The sequence below is a fragment of the Haliotis rubra genome, unplaced genomic scaffold (assembly GCF_003918875.1).
Source record: "Haliotis rubra isolate DU_JTF1 unplaced genomic scaffold, ASM391887v1 Scf63, whole genome shotgun sequence".
Classification (NCBI taxonomy): Eukaryota; Metazoa; Mollusca; class Gastropoda; order Lepetellida; family Haliotidae; genus Haliotis; species Haliotis rubra.
Window position 1 is genome coordinate 2,389,388 of NW_025767335.1, and position 17,204 is coordinate 2,406,591.

General features: G+C 38.4%; 1 protein-coding gene across 1 annotated transcript in view; it reads right to left on the reverse strand.

The window, feature by feature from the left end:
- Nucleotides 1-11,395, reverse strand: part of LOC124256535 (furin-like protease kpc-1) — a 69,248-nt gene extending 57,853 nt beyond the window's left edge. The window contains exon 1 of the mRNA XM_046690522.1: nt 10,841-11,395. Within this exon, the coding sequence (XP_046546478.1) occupies nt 10,841-11,071 (231 nt within the window). The 5' untranslated portion in view covers nt 11,072-11,395. The remainder of the gene's footprint in view (nt 1-10,840) is intronic.
- Between the last annotated feature and the right edge of the window lie 5,809 nt (nt 11,396-17,204).

Here is a 17,204-nt window from a genome sequence, read left to right on the forward strand (position 1 = left end):
CAAGTCTAGATTTCCTCAGGTTCAGGATCTCTGGTCTCCCTAGGGCTCCTTTTCAATATAAATGGGCTTGTTTGTTACTATCAAAATTATATATATTCAGAGACTAAGCCTTAGTCTAGCCATCTAGCTACAACCACAGATGCACTATCCACAGTAGTCTGTCTCACAGTCCCTGAACCACATTAATTTCCCTACTGCCAAGCCCTCTCTGCAGTGCTAAAGCCCTAAATAAAGCAAGTCTAGATTTCCTCAGGTTCAGGATCTCTGGTCTCCCTAGGGCTCCTTTTCAATATAAATGGGCTTGTTTGTTACTATCAAAATTATATATATTCAGAGACTAAGCCTTAGTCTATATCCACAGCAATGCATTTCCCTATCACAGGCTATTTATTACAGTCAACTGTAACCAGCTTTAGAGACGTGAGAAATGATACAGGATATAAACCTGGCACTCCCAATAAAACACACTCAAGTATGAAAGAATATGTTGGCTTAACATGTCTCATAACGGTTTCATGCCTATGTACCATTGCTTAGAATACAACATTATCAGATATATTATCAGATCATGCCAATCCCAAAAATTGCTTTTGTCCATTCATCACTATCAGCAGAGAATTGTTGATAATGAGAAACCTGACCAACACAAACAATCCCTTCCGATAACAAGCTCTTTCCTAACCATGATAACAATGATCACCACTGCTCAAGTTGGTCCATTAAACAATCTCCTTTGTAAGCTCAGCATTATAATAATGACTGCTAAACATGCTAAAAGCCCTCTAAGCTGGTTAAGTCTCTGTGGCAAGATTTCTCCATGCATTCCCCACAGCTGTTCTCAAGAGCTATCATGTTGCAGTTTGGGCATAAATCAATGTGACAATCTGTGGACTGCTATATTCCTGCACATCAGAGCTGGAGGAAAATACATGTTGGGCAACACAGGGATTATGTCTATTCATGGCTCACAGATCCTATCTGTATTACATCAGAAGGGTTAAACAAGAACCTGCCTAAGGTCTGCAGCAAACAAGTCTGTCTACCTGGTGAACATGTCCTGAGGAGTGTCCACCAGATGTTAACATATACAGAAGTTTACCTGAGTATACAAAAATAAATTACTAGATTTCTGACAAACAGACTTGTAAGCATCATGATTTCACTGAGTGAGTGAATTTAGTTTTACACCACACTCATCAATATTCCAGCTATATGGCGTCAGTCTGTAAATAATCCAGTCTGGACAAGACAATCCAGTGATCAACAGCATGCACATCGATCTACACAACTGGTATATGATGACATTCGCCAACCAAGTCAGCGAGCCTGATCCCGTTAGTAGCCTCTTACAAGCATGGGTTACTGAAGATCAATTCTAACCTGGATCTTCACAGGTAGATTTCACTAAGTGGAACATTAATGAAAACTTACTTCAAGTAAAAGTAAAGCTTTTCTCCCAAATTAACCAGATAGCTGTGGTATAACTGAAGTGCCATTTTAAGTGAGGTAAAACCTACCTCCCTCAGACAACATACCTAAAAAACTATACTCTATTCTAATTCACATAGCCTGGCAATATGTACTATTGATCACAATGGTCCATAGTCACCAAGAATTCACCAGGATTCTCACTCATGCCAGCACTCTGCACTCATACTATCACACATCGGAAATAAAGGTGGAGAATATTTAACTCCCACAACGAATACATTGAGACCCAAACAAACAGATGATATTGTTGGGAAAACAAAATATCCTGGTAATATTTCACAAAATCCCAAGGTGACAGATGAAAGCATGCATGCAAATCTTCCTGAAACTGAATATGATTTGAAAGGTTTAAGGTACAACCTTTGAGCCTCACAAATAATCTCCATGCTTAAAGAGCAAGAACCTTGTTGACCGTGACGTAAGTCCTCAACAAAATAAATATATTCTAGCGCTAAAGATAATTTATCTACAAATATTTATCTATGTATTTAATGAGCGGTCTCCCCTTGGCAGTGTTGCTGCTACTGTGCCTCCCGTTGTTGACTCAGACAAATCTCGGCAAGTGACAAACACACGCCATAATTGCCCCAACTGCAGAGAGTTTGGCAGTAAACATTTCAACCATGGCCTCTGCACTCTTAAACAAACGTGTAAGTTTGGAACTAAGTGCAGTGGGAGACAGTGGCTTGCAATCGCCAAACATACAGACAATGGTGCTATTGTTGCCAGAATGACCCTGAGTCTAGCACCATGTGACACACGTCAGACCAGCCTGCATTCAAACATGAAAATGTTTCTGAAATGATTACATCTCATCTTGCATCACCATGATATGATCACAGCTGTGGGTTTTGCGAGTCAGTGAGTTTAGTTTTACGCTGCACTCAGCAATATTCCAGCTATATGGGGACGGTCTGTAAATAATCGAGTCTGGACCAGACAATCCAGTGATCAACTGCATGAGCATCAATCTGCGCAATTGGGAACCGATGACATGTCAACCAAGTCAGCGAGCCTGAGCCCCCGATCCCATTAGTCGCCTCTTACGACAACCATGGGTTACTGAAGATCAATTCTAACCCGGATCTTCACGGGTACTCTGGGTTTTGTGAAAGTGTGTCATGTCCACATTGAAATCATGTTCAGGGGGTCAGGCCAAACTAACACTTACTGACTTAGTCTCTGAATATATATCCAATTTTGATAGTATTAATAAACCCATTTAAATTGAAAAGGAGCCCCAGTCAGATGGGAATTCAGAACCTGAGGGAATCTAGACTTGCTTCATCTAGGGCTGTAGCATTGCAGGGAGGGCTAAGCAGTACGGAAAATAATGTGGTTCAGGGACTGTGAGACAGACTAGGGTCAGAAGAAATGTTAAAGTTAAACATACGAAATTTCATGAAAAACTGCTTGCATTTCAGAACAAGGCCCCGTTCCTCAAAGAGATCGTAGCGCTACGACAGTCGTAAGTCTATGTTAAAGTATGGGAGTTACGACTGTCGTAGCACTACGATCGCTTTAAGGAATGGGGCCCTGGACACATTGAAGACTATGATACTGACATCAATTTGAAGGATTAATGAAACCAGTGACAGCTTGCGATACAGTTATGTCTTCATAATCTACCTCAACTTTAAAACTTGCACATACAGTTTTCCAGCATTTCAGAACCTTACCAAAAAGCAAAAACATCATTAGAATTCATTTTGTAATAATTTTTGTTACTTGATCAACTTCTACATGAAGTGACATCCACGCTTAACATTCTTAATCCTGCAGAGGAGGTGATAAAGAAGAAATTAAGTATTGAAGTCAAAGGGTCCTTGTTAACATTATATTCAAACTAAAGAATAATTGCCTGCAGACAATACTTGATATGATTGCTCAATGAATAAACCATTGCAGCAAACAGCGGGTTCCTGAGTTCCTGAGTGTTAGCACTGCTTTCATAACTCTTTCCTCAAGATAAGCATCTTTCACATTCAACTTCTTAACACCTAGCATCACAACAATTTTGAATTTCAAGCCAAGTACACACTGACATGCATACATACACCCACACACATAGTTATGTTTATAATCAGCTGATGATGTTTTCTTGCTCCCAGTGACTTGCTGAACAATTTAGTAAACATGCGTACACGGTTATAATGAACGTAAATTAGTGGTTCCTTGAGATGATTATAACTGTAGTTTACTCTGTGTGGGGTGGGGAAGGAAGGGGGTGGGGAATGGTCTGTGCTTACTTGTGTATATTACCATGATTATAGGAAACAATTTTTGTAATAATTATTGTCCAACATTATACTATTGTAAATGTTCTTCATCGACTTTGCCCAAAGTAGAAGTGATTCCCCCATGATCATTTATCATCACAGACATGCCAAATCCACATCCCCTTCTCACCCCTGTTTGCACTGCTGGCTGGGATGGATGAAGAGAGAACAGCTATCTGGACCAAATCCTGAACAAACTCCCTGCACAAGACAGCCAACATCCCCTGAGCAAGTCAGGGAAACCCTGAAACCCATCCCCACCGTCCTTGATGGCTGCTCTTGATAAGCATCTTCTCCACAGTGATATTGGACAAATATTTCTCCTCCAGTGACACACTAGTCTCTCATACAGACCCTGAAGCAAATATATCCCTTTTTTCAGTAAAATATGTTCATTTCAGAGACTAGTTGTTAGTCTAGGGACACACCTACAGGTCATGAAGTAGAACACAACCAGGGCATGTTACTGTCTCGAACAGCAAGGACATCCATATCTGTCAACTTCACAATGTAATACACGAGAACTGTCATAATCATGACCGTTGTCCACGCCTTAAACGTCTAATAAGTGACCAGCTAACTACAAAGATCATGGATGTACAATAGATGCCACAGACATGCCATCTCCAGAAAATAAGAAGAAAAGAAACACTCTTGAAGTCCTTGTTAAATAAACATATGCCAAATCATCATCTTGTTTCACATATCAAACCCTATTTCTCAGACATCCCTACTTTAGCCAGTTCATTATGAGTTATGTATCACAAGCACCTGTTTCAACAATGGATTACGACACTGACAGGACTTGATATGTAATAATGGGATTAAACTATGTGTATATGGCTTGTTTGAGAGGCTTTTTTATAAGTTGGAGAGTCAGATTTGGTAAATCTTTATGGATCGACAACTTTATTATTCAGGTGATGTGGCATTTCAATACAGATTCTTGCAGGGGTGGAAATAACTTTAAAATTGCTAGTGTACTCGGAACAGTGGCACATGTAAAATCACTTGCCCTGATAATTTTTCCACTATACCGTCCGTTTTCTTGTTGATTTTTTAAAATAAACAACATAATTAACATTGGAAAGTCAACTGCACACCGGTACAGTGTGATATACAAATTTGCTTGCCCGACAGAAAAAAACACTGGACTCGGACGTCGGGCAATGGGATATTTCCACCCGTCTTGTACAGGATTCGATTTCATTTTTTTAGCACCTGCACTGAGTGCAACCTGGCTGATAGTGATAGGTTTGGATGCGCCTTCAAAATTTCTTTGCACCGTAAAATGTCACTGGTTCTAAAACATAACAAATACTTGTTTAGCAATTTTAATAACAAGTACTCACTATCAGATACATTCAACAGAATCTGACCCCATGATGATGATGATGATGATGGATGATTCTGTTTCAATTTTACATTACCTGTATTTAAAATCTCAATTATATGATTACTGCTACATAACTGATTTAAAGAGTACGCAAATGTTTCTGCTTGTAACAAGTCACAAAATTAATGTTTATGCTTAGAATTTTGAGTCTTATTTCCTCTCCAGTCACCTTCTTCCCAATTAAAACACATGATAACAGCTATAAGATGTTGGAGGATTCATTGTTACCTGCACCGGGTGCTACCTGTTACTAAAAGCAGCCTGCACCAGCCACTTTTAACATGCACCAATGCAGGCTGTAAATAGTGAAATCGCACCCTGTATATGCAGTAGCTGGATGCTGTTTCTCACCTGTGATATAAAATGCTTGTGTTATAAATATGAACAAGAAGTGAACAGAGTTCTAATGGATTAGTCCACTGATATGACTTTGATATGTCATGTTTTAGAACTAGGTATATATGTAGAAACTGGATGCTTTTATCACAGCTAAAGTGTACTGACACACATAGGGTGGTAACTAAGGCTGTTACGATTCACTCGCATATTCGGTGAATCGAACCGTAGCCCTTCATGAATTCAATTCGTTATTCGTGGTCACCAGAACCGAATATTAACGAATATTTATGAATATTTTAAGGGAGTGTGTTTTACTTGAACCATTATGTCCTTTTTCAAAGTGAGATATGCAAGAATGGAATATGTACTAGCCTTGTAGTAGCGCACGCTATGTTAGTTTGACAAGGCCGCACATGGTACCGTTGACTAACTATTACATACCAAATTTGAGTGTCGTGAGATCACTGATTATTGCTGTGACAAATTAACACTATCAACATAGGCGTTCCACTTTGTGCATCAATCACTTAATTACAATATTGTATTCATGAATAATTATTCATATTCGTTACCCAATATTCGTGATGTGTATCATACTCGCCAAATAGTGTATTCATTGCAGCCCTAGTGGTAACGTGTATCACATCAGATATGTTAAACAAGGCATCTAAATATAAGCTAACATATTACACATCAACGTAACATGACACAATCCTCACGGCAATCACGCAGCCAGAGACAAGAATGATATATCACTGATTTATCCTTCAAATTACAAAGACAAGAACAACCCGCATTGCACCCTGATGACCTTCACGTTATGGCCACAGTCATAGCATGTTCATAATTCATTCACCTCAGTGTCCTCTGGACAAGTAATCAAATGATTTATGTAGACTAGACAGGGGAAGGGCAGGGTGATGGTAAGGCATTCCATTAGACCTTAAAATTGTAAATAAGATACTATGCCTAAACACAAAATAATTGATATGATTATTATTATTTCATTACCATCATAAAGCTCATCAACATAGTCTCTATCAAAATAAGAAAAAACTGTTTTATGTACTAATATAAAGAAGTTTCATATTCCTTACTACTGAGCAATTTTTGACAAATTTTCTCAAACAGCTGAATTTGACAATTTGAAACAGCTGAATTTCTAATTTAGTTGAATTCTAAGACCAAAAAGCCTAAACAGCTCAAGTAACCTTTCTACCAAACTCAGATTATCTACTAACTTCAAATTCAATTTCAGTTTAATCTGGGAAATGCATTTTCTACTGTTTTCTCAAATTTGAGCTATAACTGTAACTTCAGGGAAAACTCAGACTTAAGTTTGTTTCGAGAGATCGAGGCCTGATTGTGCCCAGGGTGAATGAAAGAATAATAGTTGTAATAATGATTTTTATTTTGGGCTTCTGTTATAGTCCCAATGTCTAGAGTAAAATCCTTAGACTCTTTTGTCACTGCTTAGATTCAAAAGCTCAGAACACAATGATCGAGACTGTGACTGATCTTTGTTAGGCAGCAGACACAACAGATTACCGCGACTTCTATGTCTGCGTATACAGTTGATGTGCCGGTCATACGTCACTGAGTGACAACATTGCCACCAGCAGAGGACACGCAGTAACTATAGCTGTCATTGTTACTCACATGTCGCTATAAGCTATCGACTCCCTCAGGCATCTGTAACTAGTGGGAAGAATATCAGGCCTAAGTTTTCACAATTTCTGTTGTTGAATACAGTTGATTTACCCGTAGATGTTGTTATGGATAAATTACACCATAGTTGATAAATGATGCCACACCAATAGCCGATTAAATATCATGACACTATCAATATGATTAGGACCTTGACATCTATCATTGGCTGATTGGTTAGTTGTTTAATGCCTCACTCAGCAATATTTCAGTTATATGGCAGCAGTGACATCTATCATCAACATGCTGGATCATGTGAAGTATTTCACTGTACAGCAGTAGTCATGTTAATGACAAAATGCAATATTCCACTGCTTTCCATATCAGCATTCAAAGTAATTGATTTCTAGTGAATAAACATTCAACACTGATTAGTCAGTCAATGAAGACTGTAAAAGATTGAACTCATTTTGAATACACCATGTTGACAAATTATCCAAAAGATATTCATTACGGTCTTGTCTAAATAGATTATTTAAAATATAAACTTGATAACACATCAACAACTCAAAATCATTAATCAGTCATGAGCATCACAATGACATGCCTCGTGATGATGATCGATCTGTATGTTCAATACCTTGGCAATCACATGAATATGCTAGTCTAGACTTTGCTGGGATAGCAGTGGCCACAGTTAAGCATGCGAGTCAAGGGAACTTCGGGATTGACAAAAGTAAGATTTACAGATCCATAGATCAGATACCACACATGACCCCAGATTATTGCAAAGACTCTTTGATGCTATCATGGTACAGAATTTCACTTGAATTTTCAGTGAACAGTTTTCTCCTTTACATCATCAACAATCTTTTTCACTCGATGTTGCTGGAGTTTTAGAAGAATATTGATAACTAGTGCTGAATGGTCTGCAGATTGATCACAAAATTCCTTATTTTTCACTTATTATCACATGCAACTGTCTATATTTTCTCGAAACTAGTGTCTGCTGAAGTCAAATTTTAAGTCAATATGTAGGTATGTCACCAACATATATTTAAAACACATCGATAAAGATAGATCACTGTCACTGAACAAGAAAACTTGCCTCAGGGGGGAGGGAAGGGAAATTTGGCCAGAATCCACAATCACAATGGGCAGGGTTGATTTAAATATGACCTGATCACAATTCTGACAACCAATTACCAGTGAAAACAAGTGGCCATGTATATATTCAAACAAAGGACCCATTAACCAGAAGGGAAGGTCACCATGGTATGTATCACCGACTCCCCACAGGCAATGTCTACAAATGCACCATTGACAACAATCAATGTCACAAATGATCACTTACTTACCAGTTTACAAAAACAACAAATAATGTGCCTGTTTTAATTTGTGCCAACATGACATCTTGCTGCAAAAATTGTGGCACCAAGAATTGTATACAGGTGTATGTAATATTAAATAGAGGTTTTAAGTGACTTCCTGATGAACATATTATGTACATGTAGCATAACATATATATTTCATTTACCCATTATACACCAGATTTACAATTGCATTCAAAATCAAACACTACCAAGTAACAGCTGTACAAGAAGGTTAATCAGTGAGTAGCCTGTTTTAAAACATGGAGGGTGAATGAAAGGCTTTTATAACAATTATATAACACTTGCAGGTGAAAAACAATTCTGTTTCCCACTAAGTAAATTCTACAGGAACGTGGTCATTATTAATGTCAATATATTGTTTCTGCAATCCAAAGTTAAAATAAATCTCATGACCATTTTTAAAATATGTTATGTCTATACTAGGCAGCAACTGAAATGACCTTGAGAAAGTTAACATGCATAAATTCTTAGACATGCGACTGGAAGAAACTCAGCAAATGCCAAAAGTATAAACTTCACTTATATATATCTTTCTGACTGAGATAAATGTCTTATATATAAGGCGGGGACACCAGATACATAACTGTGCCCATGTGGGGCGAAATAGCGCTTTAACCACTGGCTACCCCTACAGATATATAAGGACTGACATACAATTTGGGTATCAAATGTGTCTCATTCGAGAACTGTGTTACTAGAGCACCGATCTTGACACACAGATAGAGGACTCTATTTGCAACTATAGTGACAATAACAGAACTAATTTCTTTAAACGTGAGAAAGAAGATACCATGCAACTTCATTGCTATATCGTGTATAACTATGGACAAACTTTGTAAATTATTACAGTCATTAAATAACATATCAAAAGACAAACCAAGTATGGGTACCCCTACTCAAGACCCACCCAACATGTGTACTAGTTAAGCCTATCAGCCCATAAGTAAACAAACTAGGGTAATAAATTAATGATACTAAACGACCTTCCGTATAATACCATTTTTATGAAACGAGTTATGATTTGGCATCAAACGAGTGAAAGCGAGTTTGATACTAAATCTTTCACGAGTTTAATAAAAATGACATTTCACGGAAGTTGGTTTAGTATTCTGTTTATTACTTTCCAACATAATTTGATAGAAACTGCCTACAGTGCCTGCGAGTGAAGCAAGGTCCAATACCACTGTGACGGAGATATTAGCATTGTGACATCATAACTGTAAACCATTATGACGTCATATGTCTAGCGGTATTACACTAGTGTAATATTGCTGTAAAAATTGTTACACTGCAATATCTTCCACAGGCTAAATGAACTGACCCATTTATGATTTTGTGCCAAATGATTTGCAGCTATGTTTGTTTACATAAGCACTCACACATCACTGTCGACCTACTTTGTCCACAAATAAATGAATTAAGTTTCAAGTATGGTGTGCCATGCTATGCTGTATGTCAACAACTGAGTATGTGACTTATTATAATGTATTAATGTATTTTGTGGCAAATCATACAGAACGCCAGATAATTTGTTCTTACGACTATTTTTTCAATATTTACTCGAAAACCTTAAGCCTACATTTAGAGTACTAAATGGAATTTAATGGTGTATCAGTAATCTTGTGTTTCGTTTCATATATGCACCACAACATTGCTAGTCTTGTGTAAACAGGTCAATAAAAAAATACTTTTTCAGATAAATACGTCTGTAAATGATTCTAAGACCGTACACCATTGCTGTGGTGCGTATCTGCTATGTTTCCTAAATTATTTCCTACCGTATCGTGCCAATTTTTTATCCGTACATACGCCGATACGGCCCTTATCTGGAGCCCTGATACATAACCCCCCAAAAGGTTTCTTCGACTACTTTATTTTCCCTTCGCATCTGTGGTGGTGACAGCTCATAATTTGTTCTTAATGGTTCACTTTGATGAGAAAGTTTGAGTTTGCAATCCATCAGTTCATTGTTTCACAGGGATGCAAGCAGTCAACTACCACCCTCGAAAGTACATTACACAGAGAACCAGAGTGAAAAACACAGGTTCATACGTGAAACAATTTCATATCATTTGATTAATAATTTCACTTACAGGCATAACTGCATGCAGACAAGGGAAAAAAGGAATGAAATATGTTGAATTGTACTTTTGCTGAGTGTACACTTGCCTCATACTGTCAAAACAAATCACTAGACAACATGAATACCTTGACATGGGCTGTGTACAATAAGACAACAGAAAAGTCATAACTAATTTAAAATTTAATTTGTTTTATCAAGGTTTTCAACTTACCTGTCCTTTATTAACTAGTCCTGTTGATCTTGCCACTCTGCTAGCGGTATCTTGTCCCCCTTTTATGTTGACAGCTATATGGTGAATGTAAACGTTCTCCTCCGCCAGACTCAAGTCTGCTACAAGGAGCGTCACCATAAACCAAACATACACATTCCCATACAGGCATCTTCCAACGTTTCTCAGGAAGTTCGACATATGGACAGTTGTTTTGCAAGACTGCCTCGCCATGACTCCAAAGCCTTCAATGTGACACCAATTTCAATATACACGTCGCGTGACAGTAAGGTAAGACCCCACACAACCTGACAAGCCAAACTGGGAGAGGTCAAGATGAGAAAATGGGGAAGTGTAATAACTTGAGCCCGTTATAATCCAGCTGCATTGAGGTGATTCGAATAAGTATTGAACCAGGCCGCAATTACATACTTCAATCAATACATAATTATCCCGGACCTTCAAGCGATTTGTAAGTCAACAGAACACGTCAAACAAGACCTAAACGTTCGTCAGAGACAGGAAGTATTTTCACTCACTTGAGTTTCAAGCGCCCCCTATTGTGACATTCGTCATCACTCGTATCTTTCCGTAACACGCCGGTCGTCCCGGAATGGTACGATTGGGTCATATTCGGCTATTTCCGTCAGGTCTGAAAACCTGTCCAAGGGACGTTACTGGTGTGTTGCATGTAATATTTCCTCGAAACGATATTGCGGGTCGTTTGCAACCGTTCGAATCTCCTCATTCCAAACCATTGCGCCACCATTTTTCTTTTTACAATTATACTCACAATGCCAAGATAAATCAAGTAGTCCGTCATAAAGGGTTGAAATATTTTATCAAATATGAGCATGCTGATAACGTTTTTGATATGTTGGGAAGTACAATATTGACAAACTTTATGGATAACAACTTCTTTATTCCCAAACAGAACCAGTTGCTATCCATAAAGTTTGCCACAGAGACTGACAACATCATTCACTGGGATTCCCCGGCAGTTCAAGGTAATGAAAGTAGTCGTGGGGCGCGGTGGGCGAGCTGGCTGAGGCGCCAGGCTAGTGATCCAGAGAGGTTGAGGTGTCGGGATCGAGCCCACCTGTGACCGGGTGTAAAAACCTTGGAGTCAACTTTGTGTGCAGACTCTTTCATTGTTGTCACAACCCCTAGTGTACAGTACACAACCCTGTGCACTTAAAAGAACCCACGAATCCGTTGGTATATGACCAGATGGTGGCCACATGAATACGTGCAAACACCTAGTTGCGGGTACAGCAACGTGCAGTAAACATGGACAAAGTACTGTGACTATGTGTCCCAGTCCACACAGCTGTGAATGGGTACCTCGTTAGGATGAGAAAGCCACAATAACTCGGTGCGCCTAGTGGCAGCAAGAGTTGTATACTCCCCAGGGAGTTGAGATTGATAAGGCGATGTGCCGTTGAGATTGACATCCAATGATCGAGAGAAAAATACCAGCGCCTTGAGCATGCACCAGTTGCGTGGATATGTGCGCTATATAAATATACTACAATAATAATAATAATAAAATAGTCCTAACCAGTGTATAAAATACAACGGTCCACCGACTGGCAGTCCAAAAAGTGACCAGTCCTGAACAAACACAGCCAGTCCCCAAAACTAAAACAATAAAAAATCAACAAGTTAAGTTGATCTTTTTCAGATATTTCCCCAGACCAAAGGACGGCCTTACTTATTTGATAGACAGTCCTTCACAAAAATAGACCTTCAAGGACGGTGGGACGGGCCATATTTTATACACTGCCATAACCTTTCGGTAAGTGTTGATGAATTGTTCACGTTCATTGAAGTGTGAACCACAGCGTATCGTCATGAATTAATCACAAAATATACAACAAATTACTCACGATACCCATAAAATCCGTTTATTTTTTATTTGTGTAAGGTGGACCATCTTATGCATGTTATACATGTTATACTCGACATGAAAAAATGCTATTCTGGCTGTAAGAACTTACCGTAGTTTCTATTCTTGATGCACATGTTTCGAAGAATGCAAGGAAACTTGGGGGTATAAGATGTCCATCGTATAAGGACTTAGACCAGGGGAGGCTACGCCAACTGAGAGCCATGTTTGTCATACCGAGGACGAAAACAAGGTATACCGTGAAGCTTTGCGAAAATAAATAGGGATTAATGGCCTTTAAGTATATTTTAAATATATATATATATATATTTAATAGATTGCACTCATGAAGAATTACTGTCCAAACTGTGAAGTTCTCGATACTCATTAATTTGTCATTCCTTTTTTAATGATTTCAAAATATTGTTCATGTTATGCGAAATAGTATAGTTTTGAGTGTTAACACGGTTTCAAGATTTTCAAAAGTATTTTTGGGAGGGGGAGGGGGATATGCCTCAAAACATAAGGATTTAGGGTCCTTACCCTACAAAGAATATTTGAACTGACCCCTCACACGAGTGACCACCCGTGAATATATACGCATGTCATCGCATCCCAGTTGCGTAAAAATGCACAATATGTTAATCACTGGATTGTCTGTCCGAGACGAATTTATTCACAGACTTGGATATCAATGACTTTACAGGTTGAATATTGCTGAGTGCAGCTTTACAAACATAAGGTTCTTGAGAGGCATTTAGAAACAAACAGTCTGTTCTGTTCATCAGGCCGAATATCAGGATTTAAGGAGCGCTTCGTCCCAGAAGCTACGTCGAGATGGGATGGACATATATACAAGTTAGGTTATGAAACTGTGTTGTATGTGTGTTCTATGTTGTATACCCGTCAAGATCCGGGTTAGAATTGGTCTTGAGAAACCTATGCTTGTCGTAAGAGGCGACTAAGGGGATCGGGTGGTCACTCGCTGACTTGGTTGACACATGTCATCGTATCTCAGCTACGTAGAACGATGCTCATGCTGTTGATCACTGGATTGTCTGGTCCAGACTCGATTATTTACAGACCGCCGCCATATAGCTGGAATATTGCTGAGTGCGGCGTTAAACAACAAACTAACTAATCAATGATGTTGTACGGTTCAGAAATTTGAGCTTTTATTGTTTCTTTCTTTAACGCCGCACTCAGCCATATTTCAACTAAACTGACGTATAAAAGAAAGTACACACCTGGTGTTTTGGGATTATTTGAAAAGTGTTGTGATTTTGACTGGCAACTTCGCAATTGGGTACGATATCTGTGGTATTTTGGCAACATATTAGGAAAGTCTGTGAATTATATACTCATGTCAATAATGGTTGTCTCCCCCTTCAATTTTTTTAATTGGTGTGTGTGTGTGTGTGTGTGTGTGTGTGTGTGTGTGTGTGTGTGTGTGTGTGTGTGTGTGTGTGTGTGTGTGTGTGTGTGTGTGTGTGTGTGTGTGTGTGTGTGTGTCTGTGTTCACAACCATTATTGGCATGAGTATAGTATGATCAGTAGCCTTGTAGATCCGGGATAGAACTGGTCTTCAGCAACCCATGCTTGTCGTGAGAGTCGACAAACGTGATCGGGTGGTCAGGCTCGCTGACTTGGTTGACACATGTCATCGTATCCCAATTGCATAGGTCGATGATCATCCTATTGATCACTGGATTGTCGCCATATAGCTGGAATATTGCTGAGTGCGGCGTTAAACAACAAACCAATTAACCAACCAAAGTATGAGCAGGAGATTTCCCCTATGCGTTGTTGTGTGATTTGTGGCATTGCTACGATAAAAGCAATGAAAATATGTTAAAGTGAAAGATTTGCGAAAAGAATAACGTGTTTAGATTTGTCAATTTTAAACTAGATTAAATAAATTTCCCCAAATTGTGATAGCAATATCTCCTATGAGCTGATGTTTCATCTCATACAAGCAATGCTTTAGAATCATGTCTTTAATGTATGTACTGATATTTTAATAATACATATATGCGTGATACCTACCTACCTGTGCTATATAATGAAAAGGACAGGAATTATATTGGTTCACACATTTATACAAACATGTAGTTTATAATACATCCTTCTAGGTCACATCAGATGATAGGTGTACAGATGAAAAGCCAAAAATGTATCTGATATCACGGGTTAACTTGTGTAGTCTACATACCGCATCTTACCAGGTACTCATAACTATAAACATTTAACTCCTTATGTGTTCAACTCATAAAAACATATTTTTTTCTCATTCACTCGTAGAACGAACACAAGTCAGACAATATTTTGAGAGAAGGCTACACCAGTTGGGTCCTAGTCAAAATAGCCACAGGTCAATATGACCACAACCCCCAGTCAAAATGGCCACAAACCCCTAGTCAAAATGGCCACAAACCCCTAGTCAAAATGGCCATACCAAAAAGTTAAAATGGGCATAAAACATCCAAGTCAAAATGGCCACAAAAAAATCAAAATGGACACAAATGGTCTTTTCAGCAAAGGAGCGTCCAGACTGGCGATTTGCCATGGCGGCTTCCTTCACTTGAAAAGTATACGAACAATTACAATAAACACAGAGAGTCACTATTAACTGATCAATTACGACTTTATTAGTTAAGGAGGTACTTCTGGATTCACATCTTAATTAAGGTTACACAATGTATGTAATCACATGTTGATTAGTAATTAACGAGCCAATGAAAATAAACTTGATAAATATATCACGATACGTTATAAAGTATATATTATATTTACATCCCATAACAAAGTGTATATATGTTACAGGGAATATGTATAATCAGGAAATATGCATAATCCCTGAAACTTTCAGGTAATATGTGTAATGTCTGATTGAGTGATTCACTCGGGGAATATACATAATACCTAAACTTTTCAGGAATTATACATATTCCCTGGTTTTAGGAGAGTTTTTTTAGACATATTCCCTGAAACTGTTTGAAAGTTTAGATATTTTTGTGTGTGACACCTTTGATGTAAATATATAACTTTAAGCTTGTTACAGGTCATTGGCTCCCTCCCTCTGCAAGCAGTCTGCGTTCTGCTGTTTATTTTGTTGACAGTTACATAGACAGATTCTTTAATAAAAATGCATAAAATCGGTGATTTACAATGTGATTAGGTTGTCTGACAAAACATCCACTTGACAGTTTGGGATCGATTGGGTCATTGGATGAAGAGATATTTACAAAAAACCATGTCCACATGCATTTCATGCCAAACTATACAATGAATTACTATTATTTTATATATTTGAGAACAGGGAAATACCTTTTGGGCATATGCATGTGTATCCAATAGACTCCATCAGTAGGGGTTTTCCCTTCTGTGAGTCGGTCTTGAGAAGGGTGAACTGCTCTTCCACTTCAGGAGTCTCGTCTTTGTCTTCCTCAAGGGACAGCTCCATTGACCTCTCAGCGACATCGACGACTTCTTCCACACCACCACATTCCACATGCATATTTTTGAAGTGGCAAGTTCGGCAGCAGAGCTTCCTAGTGCGACTGAGAATGTACCAACTTCGATCTGAATTGATGAGTTTCCATGGTCGGAACATCTGCAGCATGTGAAGGGAAAGTCAGCTCCACTATCCACAAGCTGTAGATGTAGTCAGTTCTTAACACCCCGGTATCACAAGTCCTGTGACATGTGAGTCCACCCATTACAGCCATCACAATCAATTGCATGCTGGTTTTCCGGACGGTCTTCGTACATTTGTAACTTGACACACTTAACAGCCATGTTAAAGGGAAGTGATATCCAGCAAAGTTCTTTCCAGCATTATAAAGTAAAGTATCATGACACTAAGTCATGACATTTATAAGTCAATTACTTATTGTCATGTTATCAAAACACAAATGATCAAGGGTCGTGAAATAACATCTAAAAGTATTAATTAAGAAAACATTGCGAGGAGTAATTAAACAGTTCAAAGTATAACATAAGAAAATATCTCAAAGTAAAGGATAAAAAAAAATCTCAAAATATTAAATAAGTAACAATCTCAAAGTATCAATTAAGAAAATGAGTGAGTGAGTTTAGTTTTACGCCGCACTCAGCATTTATTACAGCTATATGGCGGCGGTCTGTAAATAATCGAGTCTGGACCAGACAATCCAGTGATCAATAGCATGAGAATCGATCTGCGCAACTGGGAACCGATGACATGTGTCAACCAATCCAGCGAGCCTGACCACCCGATTCCGTTAGTCGCCTCTTACGACAAGCATGGTTTACTGCAATTAAGAAAGCATTTCAAGAACAATACTCATTAATATTTTTTTTTAATGTATGCCCATTTTTTCTTTTTCTATGGCCATGATGACTTTATAGTATGGCCATTTTGACTAGTGGTTGTGGCCATTTTGACCTTTTTTGTGTGGCCATATTCACTAGGGTCAGTGTGGCCATTTTTTCGTGTGG